Consider the following 17,288-nt stretch of genomic DNA (forward strand, 5'->3'; position numbering starts at 1 on the left):
TTTTAAGTACAACGTTTATGTACTTGTATCGTTATGTGAATTTCTCGAGAAACGCGTACCACGTCGTTATTATTAAAACTGTGCAAAAACTTTGGAACGGAGACGGGCTACGTAGCCAATAATAATAATAATAATAATAATCGTTGACGGTGGCATAATATTATATTATATTATTATACACAGCTGCGGCGGCTGTACCATATAACATTAATATTGTTTTCTATCGAAACACGTCGTGAAGACGACAGCGCGTGCACATAATATTATTATCATAATACACCGAAATTTAAAAAACTATATATTAATATACCGACTAATCTGTACGAGACCGAAGTAACGACAATAATATATTACTATTACATGTGATCATGTCATATTATCGTCGTCTCTGCACAGTACCCGTACGCATATATTATACTTATGCGTATATTGTATCGATTGATTCCGTATCCTACCGACGTCATTGCCACGGCCGTCGTCATCCGGGCGCATTATTTAAAATTTAAATCAAAAAATTTGACGTTATTACCCATATTATATTGATATTGTCATAATATTAGCTGTTATATACGAATTCATATCAATCTATATATTCTACTCCAACGCGTATATTGGCACACTGTCATATATTATATTATGCAATATATTATTTCACATAATGTGTGCGCAATGCGATGTCACCATAAGACTTCCGAGAACGGTTGGAGACAGATTTTGGATGCTCGTCAAAACGAAAAATCGTCTTATGATATTATTATAATATCACGAAATTACATTTAACTATAATATAAGATATGATAGTCCATAATTGCGCATAAAAATATTATTACATCATTATAGTCAGAGTTAGAATGTGTTTTGAACAAATTATTTTAAATACATATTCAAAACTTTTAAACAAGTGGTTTTGTTTAAAATATTTTATACAAAAAAAAAAAACCCCTAAAATTGTATCGTAATTTTTGCTATAAAAAATATATTTTATCTGTAGATCACAGTATATAAAACCATAATGTGGATAATATAAGAATTATGTAACTTTATAATGTACTTCACTTAAAACAAAACATTGTTATAAATTAAAAAATTAGAAATAGTTTAAAACTGTTTAAAATATTACAAAAACAAAACAAAAAACGAATACAATTTTTGTTTTGTATTATTTAAAACAAAACTGTTATTTTTCCAACCCTGTAATAAGAATATAACCTACAAGCATATTGCTGTAATTGAATTTTAAATGTCATTACAACTCAATTTTTATAATATCATTATTATATTACAAAAAAAGTTATTTTTAACCAACAAAATTCCTCATGATTTAGGTATAATATTAAATACTGTTTTGAGACGACAAAAAAAGAGTACCTACTCTATGGTTCTTAAAACTGATGTTTGATGTCTTCGTATAATAAAAAATACAATTTTAAAAACATATAATATAGCCATGTATTTCATTAACATTCCGTTTTTGGTTTAGAAAAATACAACAAAATATAAAAATAGTCATAAATAAGTAGTAAAATAGTTATAACAAATTTGTCCATCAACCCCTCCACCCTCACTAAGAACCTTGTGGGTCCACCATCGTACTCACGGTGTAGGTAAATAGTTTAAATATAAAGTTATCGTTGTAAACTATTCGTAACTATGTGTGGCCGAAAACCACAGCTTGAACTGATAGCCAGTACTATAATATATAGTTATGCAATTAACCGCGAAAAATGCGCACTTAATCATGATATTTTGGGTACGTTTATACCTATATTTATTAACAAAAATGATTTTTCGTACAGCCATTTTACCGCATAGTCCTTAAATCGTTCAATTACACCCCTACGATTGATGTTTGCAAACAAGTGTGAAAATAATGACTACACTATTGATACAACTATTATGTAAGTGCATATTATATACGTTTAAGGTATAACGCTTTAGTCCTTACTATATAATTATATAATACACAAACGCAATCGTGTAATTGAAAATTATAAGTTTTTGTGTATAATACTATGCCATACATCTTTTCGAAGAAATAAACAATAATAATAACAATATAGTATAGGTACCCTTTTTTGGGTGCACCATCCAAATTAAATTCGTATAATTCATTGTCAAAACCGTGTAATAATAGGAATTCCAATAATACTCTTTAGTCATCATAAAAGCTGTACAATTCTACGTTTTCGGGAAATTATTCTTTATTTTGATGCATTATTATTATACCTGCCTACATTCAATATAACCCAATTATGGTGAAAAACATTAACCCATATAAATTAAATTATTAATTAATTATCAAATGTCATGTAACATCAATAAACTAATACTTACAGTATCATAATCATACAAGTAATTATAATCTCAAAACATTTCTTTAATAATTTCCAATTTTTTTTAATCAGAAAAAGTTATAGTCAAAACTAACATTATCAACGGAAAAATAAATATGACTTTTTTTTAGTTTAAAATTTAATATACAAGAAATTATTGAAAACGCAGAAAAAATCACTCTTATTATAAAATGTTTAAATATGTTTGAGCTTAACAACATTGTAACAAGTACGATTTTAGTTTACATGTTTTGTTAATAATATTATAAGATTTAAAAATGAAAACAATATCATAATATTTAAAAAGTCAAAAAAAAGTTTAGTTCTATTTTACTCCTAATTGTTCACAGAATAAAATTACATGACAGGTTATATTGCCACAATTTACAATATATATAATATATATATTAATATTATTACTTTGAAGTACAAAACATATTAGGCAATTTTTTTCCATTGATTAAAATACTGAAATAATTTATTAACATTTAATTGGTATGTCAACTGGTAGCGTTAATATAAATTATAACAATAGTTGCAACATAAATATAATTATATCTAATTAGGAAAGATTCAAAAATGTCAATTAAATACAGTTTTAGTGCAAAAATGTGGAAATTTTCATCATTTTTTTTGTGGATAAAATTGTACGACATACATATTCGTTAAAATTTAACTAATAATTGTCATATCATTGTTAAGTCATACGCTTTGCATCGCCCGATCAATTAATATATTTCAATTAAACTGAAACCATTTTACATTCGTTGTCAAATGTCTAAACAGATGATTTATAATTCAAAAAAAAAAATTCTTAGCAATACCATGTGATTGAAATATAGTATAATATGTATAGCTATAATATATCTATAGTAATAGTTACGATTTCCTGGAAATCAAATTACCATTAACACATAATATGTTTGAATATATATATTTTTGTATATTGAGCGAGTAACTAACACTTTTAAAAAATACAAAAACTCACTTAAGTTAATGGTAAAATTAATATTATTATTCATACATTTTTTCTTAATACAAATAACAATCAGGATTTTTAATTTTCGGAATTTAAATTAATTGAACTAGAACCGTTTCAATCTTTTTTTTTTGATTTTCTTAGGAATCGATAACGATATCTTTTTGATATGTAGAGAATTTTTGAGTTTCTTCGGTTCCAATATTATTTATTTATTTATTTTTTTTTATTTAGATAATAATAATTATCGGATAATTGAATTTCAAAATACATATTCTTAAATTTATAATTTTATATTTTTATATTTATCAAAAGGTCTAGAAAACAATAGAATATGTGCAGTTGCCAATATTTTAATATAATATAAAATTTTATTCACTGCTCATTAGTTATTGTCTATTAACACATCATCTTGATTATTTACCTATAGTTTATTTATAGTTTTTAACGATGATGTTTAGTGAAGTTTATGATTAATAAATTACTTATTATTAAAACCATCATAAATATGTAGCCATTTAAAAATTGTTACATATTACACAATACATTTTTTGGTATGAATTAAAATAGTTTTATATTCAAACTTTATTAATTGGTGCTTACAAATTAAAACTTGGGTCATAGACTCACAGCTATCCAGTAAAATATTTAAGTTAAATACTAGATATTATATACAAATAATGTTTTTCTAATTTTACTTAACTAATCACATCAATATACTTTCAATCACAGAAAATTATATACATAGGTATCTCTGGTGTACAGTAAGCAAGCAAGTGACATTTATAACTAAAAATGATACTAGTCATATAAAAGTACAATATCAAATAAAAATCTATTCTACTATCAAAGTGGTTTTACTTTTTACAATTATTGTGCCTTTTATTGTATTAAACTAAGTCGCTATGACGAATTAGTATTGCAACTTCTTAGGTGTAACGTATATTAACCTATTTAAAAATAAATGTTCTTAAAATCAAAATTGTATTAACTCACTTAAATTATTTTAACCCATTAAAATAACTATTATTCGATCTTATAATTTTGTACGTGAAGTTTGTGTTTAGGTAATTATTTTTTTTATCTTTTGAAGAAAAAAATAGCATTAAGGTCCCAAGCCTTGATAAAAATTGAGTCAAAAATATGTATATAATATAATAATATAATATACAGAATATAAATGTATAATAGTATATATAAATTATATATTAATTATTATAATTTATTAGATATACTATAGAAAAAATATATCAAACTAAAATTATTAAGTTTGTCAGAAATAATTGATAAATTTCAACAGGAAAATACAATACTTTAATATAATACACTTATATCATAGGTTCGTATCAAAACATTCATTCTAAAAAACTGCACCTATAATATGCAAATTAAAAACTTTATTTTTTATGCAAAAAAAAATAGTTTTATATTGAATTATGACTAAATTAAAGAATTAAAGATTAAATAATTGTAAGTATTTTAAATAAAATGTTCACAATTGAGATCAAGTTTTTAAAACCTATTATTAATTATTATTAAATAAATACATGTCGTCAAGCGATAAATGTGTATTCAATGACTCAAAAATAATATTTATCACAAAAGATACATTTCAAAAAGCTATATTGTGTCAATTACGTTAAAACCCTCTGCTGTGGTTACCAAATGTGGAAATGATCATTTGGGGAATTCAATTATCCACATTTTGACTTACCTATGTTATATTTTCAGTTTAGAATTTTTCTATTGCTATAAATCAACTAAATAATCCAAAACTAACTAATGAATAATTAAACAGTATTTGCGAATTTCAGCAACCCTAAAAATAGGCACACAAAGCTACTAAGTTAATTAATTCCAAAATGTTAACAAGTGTTCGTCGAATTTACTATGCGAGCTCAACGGTCAGTAAAGTTATTTTTAGTTTTTATATTTACATCGCATTATAATATATTACCTAAAAAGACATGGATTATACATTAATAAATATATGACCACTCAAAATCTTGAGATTTGACTAAGGCTCGTTAATCGATAAGATAAATACATTTTCAACTGAATTGTATTGATTCGCGTTAAACTATATTATCGCACGTTTTATACATACACGAGCGAGCAAATCTAGACCCAGCGACTGCCTGATGAATAATGTCGACGCGTCATATTATACGACTTAATTCTACATAATATCTGTTATGAATGTCGAGAAATGCCTTTGCAGCAAGAAAATGCAAATGGTTTCGATTTTCGCTTTTTGTACTAGTTGTTGAAGTATAACGATAAAGATGAAATCACAGTGCCACCGACACAATCTCGTCCTTCGGTCGTACAACTACTACTATAGTAGACAAGTGTTGGTTGAACAGTATATCGGGTATCACCGGAGAGGGATGGTTATGGTTTTGGATAGTGTCGAGGCTGAAGGATTTTACTGGGTCTCAGCCAACGGATAGGCTGGTGGCGGCCGAGCAAACAACAGCGTGCTTAACGGCCAGAAAAAGGCCAGTTAGGTACTACCGTGGTTTCCTGTTGTACGTATTATGAGCGCTTTGGAAGCAAATTGAAAGCAAAATCTGCAGTAAACTGACAAATGTGGGCACTGGTCCAAAAAAACCTTTCCTCTAACCCCTCCTCAAAAAATAAAGAAAAAAAGGTGTAACCAGGGAATTTATCTCGTTTTTGCCTCGTAAAATGTAAATTGCGTTTTAACCGTACTCGCCTACCCGGCCACCCACCTATAGTCACACGAGGGATTACCTAAATGCCAGCGATTAACATAACCACAGGATCATAAAAAAAAAATAGTGTACCAAGTCGACGTTTAATGTGTTTTTCATTTATCGGACATTTGCTAACCACTTAGGTCCAATAACCCAAAATTTAATGTTTAAATTTATTGACTAAATGGTAATAAGTAATAACAATAATTATTATTATATTTATACAACATAACGTGTATAGTTTTTGAATGTTTAATATTTTTGAAGTATACAAGGCATTGTATTCAGTTAATATATTAACAACATTTCTTCCATTATATTATAATTTATAATATGCATATTATTTTGAAACCAATTCACTTAAATGACTTATGGCCTAATTTATTTTTATAATATTAATCAGCCAGCATTATTAAAATAACTTTTTTGGGCATTTAATTTACTATTATTATTTGTAATAATATTTTACTCTCCATTTATGTATATTCCGTTCTTCGCTTATATAAAAACTTAGCTGTCAATATCACATTGATATGTTTGAAAATCTTTATCTCTCATATGTTTAAAAAGGATAAAGGTCGCCCACGATAATATTAACTACTTACGTTTACATAACAGAAAAAAAAAACAAATTTAATCACGCCGTGTCATCCTTCTAACGGGAATCAATTAAAATAGGAAATGTTTAAACATCATTATAATTTGTATGAGTTGGTTGTACTAATTTATTGGCACTGTAATGGTTTGAAAAAAATACATAAGAACAGGACAGACAAACGATGTAATGACAAACGTTAAGGCCATTATTAAAATGTAAAAGATTTCAAAACAATAGTATAATTATAACACTGAAACGGTAATTTAATTATTAAATTACAACATTCTGTGTTAGGTCTTTCTACGCAGATTATGAATTATTTATTTTAAACTAGGTAAACAATATCTATAATAATGGTTATTATTTGTCGTGGTCACCGATATAATTTGAGTTTATTTTATATTATAAAACAAAACAAACGTATTCAACAGGTTTATAATATTTCTATACGATGCTGTTAGCCTAACACTTCGGTAGTTAAATTATATGATTCTAGAGGTTATCAGAGTCTTTATAATATTATTGTCATCATATTTTGTCTTACTGTTATTAAATCAAATTAAATCAAATTAAATCATATGCATATAATTCATTCATCAACCACTATTTATCGAGCGTTGTTTGCATGCGTTTATATATACAGTTTTAGTAGTGTAAATTTGTACATTGTGTGGCTTACAATATTAACATTCTATTATTATATTATTAATTATTGCCAAAATATTATCAGCTATTGGATATAATAGTATATTATTTCGTTTTAAATTAAATTAAGCATGAAAACCATGGAGTCAGCATCTTCGTATAATTACATAATAGGTATGTAGAGTATACTTAATAAATTGTTTACATGGTTATTATATTATAATAGAATATTATACTGATCATGGGCTGAGCAGTATAATAATTTTACCGAATTCAAATCTGGTACAAAATCGAAATACTAAGTATAATATAATTTTACTATAATACATATTTGAACATTTATTCTGCTCGACGTTCATACTGACAAATTACTTCGCGTCCTGCAATTTTCTCTTTCTTCTATTCGTTATAGTAATAATTATGATTGATGGTAATTATTACAATAGATACACGTAAATAGTAATAACTAATTACCGTACACAACCGGAAATGTGTCAAAATAATGTCAAGTGATAAATACGTAAAAAATATATTCTACACATTATATGACAATAATATTATAAACCTACAGTATTATTGACGAGAATTATATAGCCGAGTTTGTTTATCAAACTTCAACGATTAAAACATTCGCAATGCGATTAGTTTTATTCCGTTCGTGGTTCACTGAGCACCGTCAAAAACTTTCACGTTAGTGTTTTTCTTGCGCACCGTACTTTTTCCTTTTTACTACTTATATTATTTTTTTAATTCGATTTAATATGAAAAGTTCGTAGAAATAGTGCAGCGTAGAAAGCAAAATTAACGGTAGTGTGCACGCCTATCACCAAAAGTATACTTAAAAAAAAAAAAAGTAGACGTACGAGAAATATTTGACGTCGCACAATAGGAATTGCCTGCAGATTTACAAAATTACAAACATAACTGCCAGGTTAGGACCATAACTGTCCACGGATAACAACGATAATGATTTTATTGCATTTTTTTTTCTTTTTTGTTACCTCGTTGTATAGCTCAGTCTAAAACACTTATTAATATAATAATAATAATAATCGACTGTGTGGCGGCGTTCGATTTCGACGAGAAGCCAAAATGGTTAACCACCCAAATCAAAATGTTAAATTTATTGCCGTTTAGTCACGAGAACAATGCGTGAACTGGACGAAAGCCAATCGATCCGGATAATTATATATTAAATTATACATGGAAATTACATCGAACTATCGTTCATTTCAGAACTCTCGCATAAACTGTGTATACCATATATATATAATTTGGAACGCGCTAAAAGCTGAAATTATAATATATTATCGCTCGTCTGTATTTATTTATCATAGTACTGAAAATCGTTTAAACAGATGATTCATTCTAATTTATAATTTTAATCCTCGGAAGTCGTATAGTAGTCGGCTGCACCAATGCGGCGTGACCTATGTAAATAGTAGGTAGCCGTCTACATATTATTGTGCATGCATTACATACGCCTTGCGTGCATTGAATACAATATAATAGAAAATAATTTATATTATAAATTCCTTCAATCCTGTACACGAATGTGATCAATATCTACACTATCGTCACTTAAGTTTAATAACGACCTAACCGCATTTATGCTGTATACACGCGTATTATAATTTAAAGTCTATAGAAAAGCATAAAATTTAAAATGCACAATTATAATATAAATTAATGTGATACCGCTCAAATAATCGATGTATTATAATAGACTTCTGTGATATCCCAAAATATATTTTGTTTATTTATTTATTTTTTCATTTTTTTTTTTTAGTCTAAAATTTTTCTATAATCTATAAAACGTACCTTATATTTTATTTACTTCAATATCTTAAATTCTTAACCTATTATACAAAATATTTTATAAATTATCAATTTTAATTATATTTTTCGAAGAATTATTAAACAATTTTTATATTGGTAAATTATTTTAAAAACTTTAAAATTACTCAAGTTAAATAAATAATTTGACGTGGTCTTTGATAAATATTAAGATCGTACAAATTTATATTTTATGATGAATAAATTTAAAAAAAAAATTTCTCAATCTATCTGTTTTATACTATTTTATAAAATGATTAAATTCGATTATATTAACACAACTGACTTAACAATGTTTGAAAAACTAATTATTGAAAGAATAGATATTAATTAAAAATAAAATAATGATTTTTATTATGTCGTCTGAAACTCTTAATAGGACTTTAAATGTCTTTATAGATAAAAAAATGTATAATTACTTTAAAAGTAATTTAATTTAAACACGTATTTAAACTCTAGTTGTATTTCTACATTCGAAAATTCACAAAATGTTAAAACAAAATACACTAACAATAATATTGTAGAAAAGTTGATATACAGTTGACGTTCAATATCAATAACGTTTTTCTTATTTCAATTAAAATTATTCCACATAATAATTCTAGATTAAAAAAAAAACCGTTAATTGTTAATGTTAAGTAATTCAAGTTTCGTTATTAACCGTACCTTATTACCGAAACAATTGCCATTATCTCTTCATCGTAATAAACACTATTAAATTTATTCGCATTTACATTATAAAGAGTGCACACTGCACACCCTTGGATCAATTAATTTTGAAACACTAAAACATGGTGTACAATTAACATTGATCCGGCAATGTAAATTAAAAATACTCATTCAACTTATACACGTTTAAATACTGACCTTCGTTTATATCGCGTAGACAGTTTGATAACAGAAATGATTTAGCTTTGAACAATCATGTTTAATTAATTGTTTTATTAACAATATGATAATATTATAATTTATAACGTGGAACCCAAGTAGGTACGCTGATCAAAACCAATTTCTTCAAGATATTATATGCTGAGTGAAAAAAAATTTAGGCATCTATCTAGGTACTGATATTATTTATTATTTTTTGCTCTTAAATTTGCATTTCTAAAACGATGATCATAAAATATATTATTACGAATCCGTATAATATAATAATATTCTACCCGTGCAAAATAGGACCCCGAGGACGTACATCAACCAATTTAAACGCGATCACATTACATTAATTCTTCAAAAATGATTTATAAATAAAAAAGTTAGAAAATATTCACAAATTATTAACACACTTACCTCTATAAGGTAGAAATTATTACGCTATTTTTCGTTGAATTTGTGTATTTGATATTTGATATTCATAAATTCTGTGTGACCAGATATAACGAATACAATATTTGTGAATTGTAGAATATTACTATTGTTATTCAAGACCATTAGTATAATTGATTTATTACGGTTAAGTATAAATGTTTAATTTAATTTAATGTTATCATCGTCATTATAATGTGGTGTAAGATGATTGCTATTTTTCGCATTTCCGAAAAACCATAAATAATTATGAATAACAACACGATAATTTCCACGGTCACTCATATAGTAACTTAATAATTTCGAAATAATATATTTTTGTATCATACAATATGGTTGCGCACTATGGCGGTGTACGTTTTAGCAAAATTATACGTTCTTTTTCAAATGTCGTAAAACGTTTTCTATGTATTTAAGTCATGACCAGTTTGGCGCCAGATGACGAGCGGTCAGAAGCTGTCAAATAATTACTTGTCGACTATATTTACTGTCAAGCACAGGACGGGGTTGTTCTTAAAAATAACAATTTCTCCGACCAACGGGGAAGGTTGGTTAAAACCTAGCCAAAAGAAACCTTCCTTTAATTATTCACTGACCCAGTTTCGGCTTACTGGCGTCGGGATTTGATTTTCTTCTAACCCTGTTCTTTATATCATCCCGAAAACTTCAAAAATTAATATCAAACACGTCGTGGATTTTTTCCATTGCCAAAACTCCAATATTTAGAAGAAGAAAAAAGAAGTTTCATATACTCATAGTGTATAACACTCTACGAAGAAGCCATATTGAATGCGTCATACAACATAATTTATATTTTATACCATAAATATTGCCAAGAGTTAATAAAATCTGTCAACCATAATATTAATATCGTAACTAAATTGTACATCAATTTATGCATGATAGCATCATTACAAATATTGAAAATATTAAAAATAAATCCAGCTGAAAACTAAAGTAATCATTTCAAAATTGTTAAGTGATTAAATAATTAACGTTGTGATAATTTAATTGAACAAATCAAAAAACGAAATTTCCGCAGCTTTTAAGCGTTTCTCAAAAATCTAGAACAATATAGATGCTTATATATTATTATATCATTATACCATGATCATTATTGGCATGGTATTATCCGTAAAACCACTATGGTATGGAAAAATAAAACTAAATTAAAATTAATTATAACATATTACAGCCTGTATATAAAATAAGCAATTAACGGGCATAGAAATATACCTACGATAAACGTTTATTCCTGTAAGCCATATGAGATATATTATATTATTATGTAATAAGTTATGCAACGCCCCAATGGTACGTATTTTCCGGTGGATTTTATGCTAACTCTGTACGGATTGAAAATAATATTATACATCCATGTGCTTTTGTACTTTTGTCCGACGGCTTCTTTGAAGGCGCACTCTATTCGAACTAAAATAATAACATTTAATCATTCAAAGGACCTGCATGAACGTGAGGCGACTAACATAGTTCACACCGTAACTTACCTATATACAGACACATCAAATTATACCGATTTGAGATCTTCGCTCGTATGCGTAGTACGTATAATTCGTAAGTAATATATACATTTCTGCGGCAACCGTATATAGTATATACACTCGAACGGAGATAATTACGTTTTGCAGTTGACACCCTGTGTGCAGATTATGTGGCGCGGCTGCATTTAATGACGGAAATCCGTTCACCGTATATAATATTATACAAGAGGCTGATTCCAATTCGCTAAACATGCTCACTACGATTTTTTTTCTTTAATAATGAATTAATTCAAATTCTAGTTTTTGAAATTTTCATATATATAATATATTATATTATATACCAACCGAAAGGCCATATTTTCAATTATTTAGATTTTGTTTACCATTAGAGAAGCACTCCGTGGTGATATACATATCGTTTCAAACGAAAACCTATCCCTTTTTACTGAATAAATTATAATTTATTAACGCCATACAGAAATTTACAAAGCAGTATAATTATTGAAAATTTATAAAATTAATTTATAAGTAGATAACTGCAGCATAAAATAGGAATATTGGTATGAACTATTTTCTCAAAAATATGATAAATAATAAAGTATAAACTTACCTATATATAAATAAATAACAGAAAGTAAATAATAAGATAATAATTTTAAAATGCAGAATATACTAAATGGTGTTTTTGCATTATTGGGTGTAAGGTGTAATAAATGGTTGTGACAATAAGAATAAGAAAAGGAGCTAGAAGATGTTTAGAAAGATGCATATTGCCTTGATGGATAGATCGAAATATGAAAATGTTTAGAGAAAATGAGGTCTGGAACATCTATTGACAGTTGACACATCAAGTAGACCTTTAATAAAACGAGAATCGGCATCGAATCGATGAGAAGAGAGTAATGGGATATTAAGAGTTCTAAATACATTTGAGTAGTTATATTGCTGATGGTCAATTTTGAGTAAGTAGGCAACATATGAAAGAAACCCATTCTGGACCCTTTCTAGCCATATTTGATCTTTGGCTAATTAGGGATACCAAACTACAATACCAAATTTTTAGATTGAGCGCATGAGAGCGAAGTAAAATGTGTGAAGACAATTTACGAAGCTATAAACATTTGCATATTACACTTTTTGAAAACCAGAACTTTTAGCGTTTTGTAAAAATTTTCGGACTCAAATACTAGATCCAATATTAGATATTATTCTATTTTATATATTTTTAAACTATTTTTAAAAATTATTATACTTATATTCCGTGCATATTAATAACTCTTACATTAACTTATTAGTGCTAATACACAGTAAAAAAAGGTTATTTCTTATCAAAAAAAAATAATAATTTGTGCCATCATAGGCTACTTATTGAATGGTATGAAAAATCTAAATAATTTAAAATATGATCCTTATGTTCGAACAAGTAGGTAGTGTTATTTTGAGAATTTCAAAAAATATCGCATCAGCATTCGATAACCTAACGTAATCCCCACTTGTTTTGTTACACAACATTCAAAAAATCCTTCGACGTTCGACGTACATACGAAAGTCGAAGGTATCAATGGAAAGTATAACATTGAAGATTTCAGAGATAGAAAAACCCCGGATATGCCATTTTGACTTGGGAAAAACGTTTTGCGAATGACAACCTACCCAGAATAAAGGTTTGATGTAACAATAATAATAACGATAATAATATAAAGCCGTTTGGCGAACTGGAGAACTCATAAACTTTACAGTAAAGAATTCCTGAAATACGTGTACGCTAAGCTATAAGTATATTGTATATTATGGTTAGCAGGGCCATCGTTCGCGTTGCAGTAAACTCTGAGTTAGTCCGATTATCGTCTCCGTTTTATTTCGTGGAAAGACAAATAACGCGGTTGTCGTCTGCCACAGAGTCCTTTTTCGATCCACTAAGTTTACTAATATAATACACATTTGTGTCACAACCCCAATCACACCTTCTCCGGACAACTACGGTCACTCGAATGGTATTCGTTGTATAACTTCGGGCGGTTCAACAACTATACTGTAAGCACGCGTTGTCAGACAATATAATATAATATGTATTTCATCCTCCATTTAATGAGTATAATATACAAAGAGTGATTTTAATGAATTCCGTGTATTTATCACCAACTAATTTTAAGTTGTTTATAGTATAACAAAACATGATCATTATTATATCTTATTGAAATGCGTAGTGACAGAACTATATTATTTTTCTTAAATCCCTGATATATAAAATAATAACTATAATAGTCAATAACTTCAATTTTCAAACGTATCAAAACTTATGCATTTAAGAAGAACGGCGTCTAATTATTTGCCCAGGGAACTTTCTAACGGAAACATTATTTTCTTTGAAATGGTAGCCGTTTAAAAGAGTTGTGTATAAAACTAAAAAAAACTTCTGTAACATAAAATATGGAGGTTATTTATTTGCAAAACGACAGCGAGATTGCTCGCGTCACGATAAATTCGTATTTACCTACTGTATATACTATATAGGCTACGCCGTTACGGACAAGGCGATAAACTGCCGTAAAAACGAACATATTGCATTAAATATTATATCACCCTATACACTTATCATATACACTGTGCATAGTAACGTATAAATATCAGAGTATCAGAGTGAAAACCTTATCTGTGTACAAAAAAAAAACTGATATTTTAAGTATCATTTATAGTTAATGTACTAATAAACCAACAAAAAATGTATTAGTGTACAAGAAAATAATTTTATACTTATAAATGAAACTTAAAACTCTCAAATTCAAATTCTTAGTTACGCCAATGTTTATGACATTACATAAATTACTTTTGTATTTTAATAACTCGTATAAATATTTTACAAGATTTTATAGTAAAATAACTTGATGATAACATTCGATATTTTTTTTATATTTATTCTAGCCGAATATCTCGGTTCACTATCGCATCGTTGTTCGTATAAAATATAGTAATATTATTACGTATTTTATCTTAAAGCTGTTTTGTACTAAAATACATTATTATTTCATAAAATCTCATAAAAAAAAAAATGGTCATTGTGGAGGATCTAAGTACTAACACTTTATTGTGGGGATCTAAGTACTAACCCTACACTCGCCTATATGTATACCCCAAATAGTTTGCAACGTGCGGGACGGAATTATGGATATGCTCACCGTATTTAAGTACATTCGTGATAGGGATATTCACCGCAACGCGACGGAATAACATTGGACTTCGTAATGGAAAGGACCTCATAGATTTCATTCGCGTGTGTCCATTCTAAGATCCGCGAGCCGTTTGTCGTGACCGAGTTTTTGCGAGGACCAGGTGTTGGGCATGTGGCCAAATAGGAAATCAGTCATGGTGACGTATTTGTACGATGTATAATATATAATAATATTACGTACCTACTCTACATAGTCTCGCGTTTAGTGTTATTAACGTTAGATTAAAAAAATTGGTACCTGTACAGTATAGTATAATGATGTGTATTAGTGCATTTTTGTCGAATATCTAAAATTTGATAATCGTAAAAATTATCGAATAAAATGAGTAGTTTCAGTGGGATTTTTTTTTATATTTTTTTAAAAATATAAGCAAAATAATGAAACAACGTATACATAGTAAATACTTTGTTTTTTTTTTTTCATATTCGTCCCTTTTACGTAAGAGTGTTATACATTTACGTACCTACATATTTTTATAAATTGTTTACATAATTCAAAATGGAGTAAACGAAAATATAAAACCTACTTTTTTTCAGTATTCTGACAAAATACCGAGTAACCAAAACATAGCTATACCAATATAATATTGTCAGTAAAATATCACTTGGAAAAAAATGTCCCATTATAAAATATAGCATCTATATAATTATAGTGTATATTTATGGCTTAAATTCAATTTAATACAAATATTATTTTTAGAATAATTAAAAATTAAGACACTTCCAGCTTGATCCAATGTAAAATACTTCTAGGTACTGCTAGAAATCTTTTAAAAAAGGTTTCGGTATTAATTTTTATCTCATATCAGTCTTGTTATTATTATTGTTTTATTATTTTTTTTTTTTTTTACGACTTTTCCAACTATCTAATGGCAGACGATCTCGACCGTCGGGACAAATTAATTTTATTTAAACACAGTTCTAGACGTTTTGTTACACCTGCTAGGTCATTTCGGCGTCCCTGGAATACCTACCTTTATTACACTCGTGCCCCGTCTACCGTTTTATGCGTGTACAAACATTTATATATTTATATATTTGTTTTTTTTCCTCGTTTCTTGGCAAACCGACGTCGGTGGGTACTTAGCCGAACTCCAACCGTGCCGAAATTTCAATCTAAAAATAAAATATGGCCGGCGGGCGTGCAAAATATTTCACGTTTGCCCGTTTCCCCTCACCCTTCGACCACCACTCGTCTAAAATTAACTGTCATTGAAAAACATGAAAGCGGAAAATTACTGTCATCGCCACGCAGCCTCGTCGCGTATAGCGCAATACCCGCGCGCACGGCCGCGTCTGTGTTATAATATGTGTCCGCGCCACGCTACTCACAATATATATCGTATAGCCAGGACGACCGCAGTTGTGGCGGGAATCGAGTTCTCGATCAAATTCCAGTGTGTTCGTCGTTAATATTATAATATGTGTGTAGGTCAATAGTGAAGGGAGGAGGGATATCCGTTTCACACAGAGATGAACTTATGACAACGCCCAACCTATTTATATATAATATATTATATTAATGCATTGGTCGGGTCAGACTAGATATATTATTACAATATTTACAATATTCGTGTATAATATAATACCACAACAAACGCAAAATGATCAATCAAATATGCTAGAGATGCTAGAGAGGCGTAAGCTTTATAATGTGTATGCGTTTGTGTCTGAGTTTGTGTTCGTGTGTACCGACTACCAATATAATATTATAATATCGCTCTAGTCATAAAATGCAAAATGTTAATAGTTATACAATTTTCAATTATCAAATGTATTTCGCGTTAAACGATAACTCGGAGTTCGAAGTAAAGTTTATTATATTATACATATATATTTTTTCTGTGTCTCTGATCGTTAGTATTTTAATGGAATATTATACATGTACATTTTTAAATCCATTTTTTTTTTCACGAAACGATGTTGCCGGCAATAAAAATATTTTAATTTTCAAAATAAAAATTTGATTTATGACTAATAATTGTTTATTGTATGTCCTTTTGTAATTTGGACAATGTTCACCAACTCGATAAACATTTATTTGAAAAAATATGTATGTTTTATAATTCCATAACAATATTTGAACAAACAGAAAAAACATACACAGCACCATGTTTAACAAGATTGTGGTTTATTTATTG

General features: G+C 28.1%; 2 protein-coding genes across 6 annotated transcripts in view; both read left to right on the top strand.

Annotated features, from left to right (window-relative positions):
* Positions 1 to 17,288, top strand: part of LOC114126798 (solute carrier family 12 member 6) — a 257,451-nt gene that overhangs the window by 208,177 nt on the left and 31,986 nt on the right. Inside the window, exon 1 of one of the 5 annotated variants that reach the window (XM_050201578.1) lies at positions 7,401 to 7,449. The exons of the other annotated variants lie outside the window; for them this stretch is intronic. Coding sequence (XP_050057535.1) covers positions 7,407 to 7,449 — 43 coding nt within the window. The 5' untranslated portion in view covers positions 7,401 to 7,406. Of the gene's footprint in view, positions 1 to 7,400; positions 7,450 to 17,288 lie in introns of those variants that run through there. 5 annotated transcript variants of the gene reach the window in all.
* LOC114126795 (uncharacterized) overlaps positions 1 to 17,288 on the top strand; it is a 198,401-nt gene that overhangs the window by 118,030 nt on the left and 63,083 nt on the right. The window lies entirely within an intron of this gene.

The sequence above is a fragment of the Aphis gossypii genome, chromosome 1 (assembly GCF_020184175.1).
Source record: "Aphis gossypii isolate Hap1 chromosome 1, ASM2018417v2, whole genome shotgun sequence".
NCBI lineage: Eukaryota > Metazoa > Arthropoda > Insecta > Hemiptera > Aphididae > Aphis > Aphis gossypii.